This window comes from Tuber melanosporum (assembly GCF_000151645.1).
Source record: "Tuber melanosporum whole genome shotgun sequence assembly, scaffold_127, strain Mel28".
Taxonomy (NCBI): Eukaryota; Fungi; Ascomycota; class Pezizomycetes; order Pezizales; family Tuberaceae; genus Tuber; species Tuber melanosporum.
The window spans coordinates 180,647-191,353 of NW_003298785.1; the positions used below are offsets into that span (position 1 = coordinate 180,647).

The 10,707-nt window shown below is 47.6% G+C and overlaps 1 protein-coding gene; it reads right to left on the reverse strand.

Moving 5' to 3' along the window:
• Nucleotides 1-9,273: 9,273 nt before the first annotated feature.
• Nucleotides 9,274-10,405, reverse strand: GSTUM_00002304001 (uncharacterized protein). XM_002836050.2 has 1 exon: nucleotides 9,274-10,405. The coding sequence occupies exon 1, from the start codon at nucleotides 10,207-10,209 to the stop codon at nucleotides 9,493-9,495; it is 717 nt and encodes a 238-aa protein (XP_002836096.1). The 5' UTR covers nucleotides 10,210-10,405; the 3' UTR covers nucleotides 9,274-9,492.
• Between the last annotated feature and the right edge of the window lie 302 nt (nucleotides 10,406-10,707).

Sequence of the window (10,707 nt, forward strand, 5' to 3'; positions counted from 1 at the left end):
TCTTCAATAATACCTGAGCATCTGCGATCATACTTGAGCATCTTCGATCATACTCAAGCAGCCATCATGATCGATCATACTCGAGCATCTTCAATCATACTCGAGCTGCCATCATGATCGATCACTCGATCATAATCTATCCGCTCATCGATCATTCGATCATGGCTTCCTCTCGATCAGATCATAGTCGAGCATGACATCAATGATCTGCTCGATCATGCTCGTGGCCATCACTAGCCCAGTCTGCCGGAATTCTTGAGGATCTAGCCTGACAGAAGCCCGCAGGCTCTAAAGTACTTGGGCTGGGCTGGGCAGGTCCCATCCACAGGTTGTACAAGCTTAGTACCAGCAAGCTAACTAGCCAGTCTAAATTATATGAACTAGCCTAGCGTAGGCCCAGTAGCCTGCCAAGCCTATATGTTGAAAATGTTGCTCAGCATGCTCACTACCCATCCAGCATGCTACAAGCCTGTTCGGCATGTTTAGAACATGCTCGGCGGCCTAAGAACCAGCATATGCGATATTCCACCTGTTTATCCTCAACCGTCCCTCTGCATGTCCGCTTGTTTGTTCGCTCGCCTGTTTGCTCGCCCGTTCACTTATCAGTTTGTCTGCCCCACTATCCATCCGTCTACCACCCATCACTCCGCCTGACCGACCCTCCGACAGCCCGTGCCGCCGGTGCTTTGTTATTCGCCATCTCGTTTACTGGTTTGCCGTATCTCGTGTGTCGGAGCGGTAAAGGAAGGGGGGCAGTATGAGTGCAGGAGGTGGCGGGAGAGCTAGAGGCAGTGGGAGCTCGGAAGGAAATGGGAGCGTCTTTGTGGGGCCTGTATTTCATTTGTTAGTACGGAAGTGCTCGGAGGCAAAGGGGTGATACGTGGGCGTGTTTGGAACACGAAGGACAAGTGTGATAATCGGTGGAGGCAGATGGAGATGTTTCTATGGTGGTTGATTTAAGTTCCTGTTCTTCTCCGTTTAGTTAGTTGAGCAGCAAGAGAGAATTGTGGAATAAAAGCGAGTCGATGCGAGAGAGTGTGTCTTTGAAAGAGAGCGGGGGAGGAGCAGAAAAAACTTTCCCACTCCACTTTTAGTTGTTGCCTAGACTTGTTAAAATATGCACCAGTATGCGAAGCAAAACGGTAGAGACTTTTGCGCGACTTCAACTCGTGGTATCATTCTTACTTATCAACCAAAGAAAGGACCAAAGGTCCGAACATATATAGAGAACATAAGTGACCTCGTACTTCATGGGAAGTAACCGGTTCCCTGCCCCCAGCCCAAACGCATCATGAGTTCCAACAAAGTATACGCCTCCAAGCCTGGAGAGCACAATGAAGCCTATCCAATACGAAATAGCCGCCCAATAATCAATACCCAACAGACCATGTCTCACCGCCACAAATAATACATCCCAATAGCATAGAGCGATATAGAAAGGAAATGCTTTAGACAAAGCCGTTGTCGAGAACAATGGAAGACATTAAGCAGAAATTCAACAGGACTCGTTTCGTTTTGACCGAGTGATAGTTTGTGATTGCAACGGGGGGGCTGGGGATTGTGGTTTGTGCTCCAGATGTTTAACTATAAACCCAGCTTTACCTTTTTTCACTACAACTTTCGTTCCTGAGCTATAACCAAATTTAATCCTTCCATCAAGACCGAACCTTCATTCTTGAACGAGGAATCAAGTTTACTAGTCGAAAAATAAAAAATACCACTTTCCTCGCTGAAGCTTAGGTATCTACTCATAATACAATTGTTTTCATGACAGGTTATTCGAGTTGCCACTATGTCTACGATTTCCGATATTTTGACCTCCGCTTTCCCCATGAATAGGCCTCTAGGTCCCTATCATACTAAAAAAAAAGGCTGCGAGAGTCCCCAGGGTCTGTGATACAATTTTGGCACAATCTTGTTACAACAGACCCTAGGTTTCCTCGGATGGTGGTGAAAGGTATCATATTTCTCATCTACATCAGATTTATCAGTCACCATGACATGTTTTTCAGGGATGAGTACTTATGGTTCTTCTCACGATACACAGATATTTGTCCTCAGTAGGATCTAAATATAAAAATAAAAATAAAAATAAAAAAAACCCGGGTACCATAGTTGATATAACAGTAACTCAAAAAGTGGCTTACCTGTCACATTTTTCATATTTATATCTCAAGAAATATTCTATTTTTACCGATTTGATAACACTTATGATTACATTTGAAGAGAGAAATAGTTAGATGAGTAGGAAAACATACAACTATTTACGAGAACAGGTGAATTTAAATCCTAAGCAAACACTACTCCATGGGGGTTTACAAACACCAACATGGGATAATGAAAATCTTGTTAAAACAAGAATATCTGACCCAAACCTAGGCTACCAGAGTGGCCCGGCACCACTTTACCTTGCAAGGTGTGTTATGACAGCTCGAAAATAATAGTCAAGTTTTTGCTCGACCGACATGATCTCAATCTCCGGCAAACCGCTATGGACGTCCAAACACCGCCTCATGCAGCTGCATCGTGTAAATTTAATGAAATAGTCAAGATGCTGCTCAACCGGAAAAACTTGGGACCAAAATCTGGTTAGCAATTGCCGTCAGACACTGCACGATCTGGACGTGAGTGAGTCGCCTCGTTTCTGCTTGCCCGGCCTAACGTCAACTCTAGCACAGAATTGGTCAATGGTGGAACAACACTCCCTCTAGCCGTTTTCAGGAGAAACAGTGGGATAGTTGAGCTAATGCCATACTACGCCGGATGAAGAAACCCCTGCAGTACTCTCATATCCCTCCGCCGCGTGATTTCGTTCCCTCCTTATATCCGAATTACAGCACCCTACCCCTAATATTAGCAGGTCTATCCCTTCTCTCCGCCAGAGCCGCCAGAAGCTCACCTTGGGTTTGAGCTGATTGTCACATTGTGAGTTGTTTAAAGTTGTTGTAATTTGCAGAGAAGACTCCCCAGCTATATTTTTCTTTTTCAGGATTGGAATTTGCAGAGAAGGCGAACATGCTGGAAGGCATGGATATGATAACCCATGAGAGGGCCAGGAAGCTATTATTACATTAAACCCTTAGACATGCCTCGTTTTTTTTGGTCAGCTCAGGGTTCCGAGCGAGATACCAAAGTCCACGACCATAAATTACCTTAAATCCTTTCCCTACCTCCTTGCCAGGTTCCAAGTGAATCCGGTCATGCTCTCAAGAACAGATAACTTACCCGCTCTCTGTCCACCCCTCTTTCTACCTCTTCTCCCTTAGCTGCTAAATCCAGTCTCACTCTATCTCAATATCCCTTCCTTCCTTACCCCCGCTCCACATACCTAACAGTTTCGAATCCCCTGTTGATATTCGGATAAGCTTTGTTCGTTCCTGGCCATCAAATAGTTCACCCTATTCTGTCCAATATCCGTTCCGGCCCCTATCTTCAACATTGCCAAAGCCACTCTGCTCCAATACACTTACGCCAACTATTGTAGGATCAGTAAATTTTACTACCCTTAAAGATAAAGCACAACTCTATGTTGTAATATGACTTCCAAATATGCATTGGTTTTGTCATTGACTACGACAGAATATTTTAATATGGGTTCATTATGCGATTGAGCTCATTACGCAGTTGACTACTACAGAGTTTCCTCGGAAACTCTATCGCGGTACTAGTTTGGTTATCTCGCTCGCGTTTCCGTTCTCTTTACCGCTCGGCTATGTTGTATTGTTGTTCTTGTTTTTCTTTTTTCTCTCGCACTAGGTGTATGTCATAGGCGGTTGTAGCGCGCTCTCGAGTAGCTTAAGTAGTGCCTGATAGCCCCCCAGTAGAGAATCAATCAAGCAAGAAGTACAACTTCAATCAAGAATTACAACACTCTAAGAGAAGCACATATCGAGTGATAACACCTGATCAAGTTTTCTCACAAACGCCCAAACCGGTTTTCCCAGGCGGCCAGTCCGACAATAGCTTTGGAAGTCCCGTCGAAATCCTTCACAGCCGCCAAAGCATGACGGTGTCCAGGCAAAGCCATCAGATGCCCAGAGCAGGCAGGTTTTCGGTTTTGGGAAACGGCTTTCCCAGTATTCTCGGCCAGGCCGTCCGTGAAATAGATTGGGGCAGTCCGGCAGTACCCAAAGGCGGACGGACTGGCTGGATGGGTCCACCACCCATAACCACAACCACACCGCTAACCCCACTCAATATTGAGAACGCGGGATGTTAACGCTTGCCCATGTGTTGAGGAAATGATAGCTGACCCTTTTTTTCTCTAACAAGTTGAGAAAGGATAAAAACGGGGAACTCACTTGCCCTCACAATAACTTGTTACTTCACCGACTTCGATAAGAAATAGACTGAAGAGGCAAGCTCAGTTCACCATAGTTCGACAAGCGCGAGGTAGTAGTGAGCATTCCGCCGGCTCAAGTCACAAGAACCAGCGTAAAAGATTGGGTTTCTTGGAGGCCGGGGAACAACCACCACAGCAGTAGAATTGCAGTCTACTCGTCAATAAATATATGACTCTGTAGCCCACTGTATCTTGTTCCCCGTACTTTGCGCCTTACAATTCCCATATTCTAGGAAAGGAGAACATATCTATTGGAGGCAACATTATCACCACCCTGTTTATCGGTTGTGTTGCCAAACCCATCTATACCTCAATCCATGGTATTCCTTTTACTCTCGATTTACCTTACTTTTATTGAAAGGCATAATGCAACAGCAATAGTACAACATTGCTATATGTGGTACCCCCGGACTTTCTTCCCTTCTCCTTCACCCTCCTCCTTAAACGGGGATCCCTAAAGTAGGCCTTATTGCGAAATTCCCCACCTCCCAATTCCCTGCCCCAAATGGGAGATTATCCCACAACCTGGCCAGCTCTGGACAACGGAAATCCTTTCTCACGACAAAAAAAAGAGGATCGTTCTGGCGCAGCAATCAACGTTGCCCAAACACCGCTGACCAAGATGCTCCTACTATTGCGGCACCTCATTGGAGGCCACGACTATTCTTAGTGGACGATCGGTAGGTCTTTCACAACAAGTTCCCTTCACTATACCTTCCCCTCTACGCACACACACATTCAATATGCGGTACTCAATATAGATGTTTTTTAGGTTGCAACATTCGTTCAACAAAAACATCCGAGTGGGGAGTAGCGATTGAGAACCACCACCACCCGACCCCACCTATCCTTATCAGCTTTCCCCCCAACCTTTTCCCTACCCCAGGGCTCTTCAATCTCCGCTTTTTCCATTCCTATATGCCATACCCCCAAACCACCATCGGGCTCCGCAACGACACCCCACCTTACCGCATCCCGTGATCCCCTCCCCGGGCTCCCAGATCCGCCCCATCCCAGGCGAACGGCAAGTACTTGTACGCACAGAACCATATTCCCCATCGACCGACCGACCGACCGGGTCATGCACTAGTCTACGGCCCCACACCGCTCACTCCCCACTACCGAAAGCCTTCCGAACACCCCACCATCGGGTCGCCTCCAGCCACACTTCCACGCGTCAACTTACGTATGATACCCCATAAATCGGTACATACGGTAGTGCTAGTATCGTACCCGCACTATGGCGCAGCACAGTTGTGCACCGCCACCGGCAAAAACCCGCAAAAGCAGCAATTTCCTTCCTTCCTTCGGTCCCTCCTACCCACCATGGCATGACAGTGGCAACCATTTACCCACTCGCAACGCTCGAAATCTGTATCTCCCTTGCTGACCACGTTCAATTCACCCTGTGCAACTATACCCGGTCCTAACCACCCGGATGACCCGGCGCCTGGGACGGCACGTGATTGGTATCGTGGGTGTACAGTACTCGTGCTTGCACTTGCCGGAAGGCAGGTTGATACGACGGGGCAACATAGAGCGCATAGAGGTGGAGTGAAGCAAGTAGGTACGAGTACAGGCGGTGAGTAAGCAAGTAAGGGGGGAGGGTTTATTTATTTATTTATTTATTCACTGATATTTGGTACAGTACTTGTACAGTTGCCATCGGGTATGTTTTCGCACACACTACTTGGTGACCTCACCAATTTTTACCATTTTTTTGCTGGCAAGCCACTTTGGTGTGTGCGAAGACTTCACCCATGGCACTTGTACCACAAATGAGCTGGTGGGTGTCCGACAAAAGGGGTTGATTCCCTATCCACTCGAGTACCTAATCAGCTTGGCGATTCTGTTGGATCAGTGGGGGATGTATCATACTGGACCGCACCATCATGCTGACGGAAATTGCGCGGGGGGGGTAGTTTTTGACGGTGGGGGACCTGTGAGGGGGTATGTCTTGGGAGTGCATTGTGTTATATACTTGTACTTCTCGCGAGAATCTAATAATAATAACAAATTACGATAGTCTTCCGTAGCCTTTTGTAAATCAGAATGTATTTATATTCCTCGGCTCGACCATCCGGTAGTTTCCCCTGAGCATCGTCAAGTGTACGAGTACTGGTACAGTGCCGACCTCGAGAAGTATGATACTCGTACGTAGATCAACATTCCTCTTCCCAAAACCCAGCCAAGACAGAGTGACACACCATGACCACGGTCGCAAATCCCTTCCCCACTACGAAAGATGAGTTAACGCCCGCCTTATTAAGGAGTGACCCGAGAAGGGGGGGGGAATATTGTCGATCGATGGCTCCCAGAAAGGTCGGGGACAAATTTAGCAAATCATCAACACCCACACACACCACACCCCATCGCCAAAAACTTTTGCATTTCCCTGATCATCAACCACGCCTTGCCTACCTACCTACTACTATACAAACCCGCGATTGATTGATCGGTGATCGATAGCGTCAACTTCCCAATTCTCGCCACATTCCGTCCATCCATCCCCCATCTCATCCAGAGGCGTGCACGGGTAAACTGAGTTAGATCCGGGATTCGACATCACGGGGTTTTTTTCCTACCCGGACGTAACTTGCCGGCGCGCCCAGTTCTAGGTAAATATGATAACAGCGACGCAACGAGGCCGGCCACCAAGCCGTCCAATTGTACTTGTGCGAGTACAGTACTGTGCCTGTATGATGCTGTAGCTATATGTAACCCTGGCAGCCAGGCGAGTTCACTCAGCGCAAGTACCGTCGTAGCCTATGCACGGGTAGGTACTGGTACTGGTAGTCCTCTGCGGGCAGTTAGTTGCTCGAGTTATCGTTCCCGGGTTGCAGAGCCTATGCCAGAGAGTCTAAATGGAGAACAACATTCCTACATCACCAACAACTGCCCGGGAAGCATGATATGAGGGATAGAGTAGCACGATAGTATTTACCCCACCCCAAACACCACTGCCGCCGCCGCCACCACAGGTACATGGCCTTATCAATGCGTCCTCGCCTCTCTCCCGACTGGCCGCACCGAGAAGAGAGGGGCACTACGGTGGGGTATACCGGTAGTAAGTAGTAGCGTGGGCACCGTACTCGAGTAGTCTACGCGATGTTAAAGTCAATCCAACCAACGAATCAACCCCCGTGCCTATGGTAGTACAGTACTCGTACCGGTACTTGAAGCCAAATCAATCAACCAATTAATATCGCGAACCCCCCGAAGCGAAAGGTTCGAATGGACCGCACCAGCACGAGTAGATAGGCTTATGTACTGTACGAGTACAGTACTTGCACCATCCCGTTCCCCACTGTGCAGTATCATACAAGTACCGTACACGTACAGTACAGTACAGTACTCCAACGAGGGCTGTTTTTAACCAACCAACCAAACCCCTTCGACCACACATACTCGAGTACAGTACCCTAGAGTACCAAACCGCCCTCGCGTTTAAGCTGCCCCAATCAAAACCGAGTTTCGCACCAGGACCAACTCGCAGCGCGGTTCGGTTCCCACAGCACCGCTGGTCAATGCATGCATGCATGCATGCATGCCCGCGTGCTCGGACGGAAAAGAAAAGAAAAGGAAGAAGAAAAAAACCATTTTTTACGATTCGCGGATATATTTCCACCAGGCGCGAACCAGAATACGAGTAGAAAATAGAATGGAACAAAAAGTGAAGGAAAAAAAAAAAGGGAAGAAAGGAAAGGAAAGGAAAGAAAAGAAAAAAAGAAAACCTCGTGTCTTCTTTTTTTCTGCTTTCTCCTCTTCCTCACTTTCATCAACATCGTCATTGACGACGACGTGAAGAATTCACGACCGGACACGTTTATAAAAGTGATGCAGCGTAGCGCGGCGGATGCATCTTGACTTCATCACGCTTCACTTTTTTCCCTTTTTCCCCTTTTCCGGTGGTGGGTAGGTGTATGGCTAGCTTTCCTCCCACTCTTCCGTTTCAGCCTGGGGGTTTTTTTTTTTTATATATCTATTCTAAGGTTCGAGTAGAAGAGTGGGAATGAATGATTGAGTGAGAGGGAAGTGCACTTCATTCATTCACGGGGCGGGGAAGTGAAGGAAAAAAGTGGTGAGGGATTGGCTAGGCGTGGTGGCGATGATGATGGTGAGGATGGCGATAGGTAGGCGTGAGCTATGATTAGTTTGTAGCGTACCGTAGTTCATCGTGGCTGATAGTGGTATAACTTCACTCGCTCGAGTGCTTGCAAACGTGAGCGGCCTTTTTTAAACCCACTCGTTTGTGAGTTTTTGACACTTGTGAACACGACCGTTATTGCACACCGCTAAACCCCGGCCACCCCTTCCTGCTCGGAAATATGCGGTATGCGAGGGGTGCGGTCGTGTTTCTCCAGCGGCGCCGTCGGCAGGCTGAATGGTACTCGAGTAGAGAGAGAGAGAGAGGAAGAGGAGAGGGAAGATAGCCGTATCGAGGCATTATTCCTGTTTGCTGCTGTACTGTACTCGGTACGCTATGGCATGATAGTCTAATGTCGTGCACAGTGCGGTGTGGAAATGTCACGGTATGGAAGAGCCAGCATGTATCATAGTTAAAAGCAAGTACGGTACCATACAAGTGCGCGAGTGGTTGGATCACCTAACAGCCAAAACTAGCGACCTTTTCTGTGGGGTTTTGGAGATTTCACTTCTTCTCTCTTTTTTTTTTATTTTTTTATTCACTTACTTGTGTTCTAATTCGCCGGGGGCCAGAGCTTCATATGAAACGAATTTGCGCGGGGATCAAGCGCTGGAATAGTTGGGAGGTCATTTTTTTGCGGAGGGTTCTCTCAATTATTTATTTGAATGATAAACACGGTTTATGGCTACCAGTATAAGATATGATGGTATCTTATAGGAAGAAGAGAGCGAAGGAAAATAAAAAATATTGTCAAGTATCATAGTAAGATGGCAATATGAGAAAATTTGTAAAAGCGAAGAGGAAATGTGGCAAAGTAGGTGAAATGAAGTTTGTATAAGTAAGGATAAAAGAGTCTCCCCCGAAAAAAAAAAAAAAGACAAAAAGAAAGTAAATAAGGAATGTATCAAAATATACATAGAATCGAAGCGGAAGCAAGAAAGAAAATCCCTATCATGGAAGAAGGATGAAGGAACGAAAATCTCAAATCCCCGTCACAATATAATCACGAAAACCTCCCGATCCCACTCCCAAATCCAAACCCTACCCCGCCGGTACTTGTACCCAGAGTCGCAGACATAGGCTCTGTAACCTCATCTGTAGTGGTGGGAATGGAAGACCTGGAGTTCAACATCTTCATCCTCCAATTATATCCCCTCGATGAGCCTCGTCCGAGCTTCAACGCCTCCATCTGCTCCAACCCTCTCAAGTTCCCTCCAACCTTTCGCGCCCTAACCTCCTCCTCATCGTCCTCACTGCTGCTACTCGAGGAACTCTCCTCCTCAACCCGCTGCGGCTGCTTGTCTTCCCATCGTACGGAATACCCAATCACCTCGACGCCTTCGGCGAACCCGACCGTTCGCGCGCCCATTCTCCTCTTCTTGTTGCTGCCATTCGTCCGCGAAGAGGCCTGTTCGATCGGAGCAGCGGAGAAACTTGTCGGAGCGGAGTCACGGCGCGCGTTGAATTGCGTGTTGCGCTGGGTGGAGAGCGAAGTCGGCGACAGTGGGCCGGCAGAGACCGGTGGGATGGAGGACTTGGAGAAGGTTCTACGGGTCTCGCTGGTGATCTGGAGTGAAAGCTTTGGAGGCCCGGCCCGGCGCTTGTTGACTGGAGGTGGTGCGAGGAGGGGCGCTGATGTGTAGTAGTCCGCGTGGAAAGAGGTAGGTGGGCTGGGTGTTCTTGCGTCTATGGGCGACGAGGGGAACTGGATTGCGAGCATTTTGATTGCGGTTCTGTGGTTATGCGGTGGTAGTAGGATGCTTGTTGTACGAAGTAGTAGTGGTAATAGAAGTAGCAGTGGTGGTAGTGTCAAGCTCCCGAGCCTTTTACCAAATAAATGCAAAAGCAAATAAAAACAATGAACCAAGAAGGTAAAAAGTAGAACCTTTATTATCCTCGACAAAAGAACTGAAGACTTGTCCGTTTGATGACTTACCAGATCTAGGGATCTCAACGCCCTTATGTATTCAAGTATCTGCAATTATTTCTCCCCCCCTTTCCCTTTCTTTTGCTTTTTTTTAAAAAAAAACCTCCACACCTTCTTCTCCCGCTAAGCTAAAAACACCCACACGCCTATTCTTGCCCGTTGCTGTTTTAAGATCCGCGCAGGGGTGAAAGGGTATATTTAGTCTCCAACGAGTTAAAAAGGGTTGGGACCCCCCAACCCTTTCTCACCAATCAGCGATACCCTCGTGGTTGAACCCACCTTTTCGCCCTC

Coding starts and splice junctions, on each gene's coding strand:
- GSTUM_00002304001 (XM_002836050.2), bottom strand. CDS start 10,209: ATGCTCGCAATCCAGTTCCCCTCGTCGCCCATAGACGCAAGAACACCC.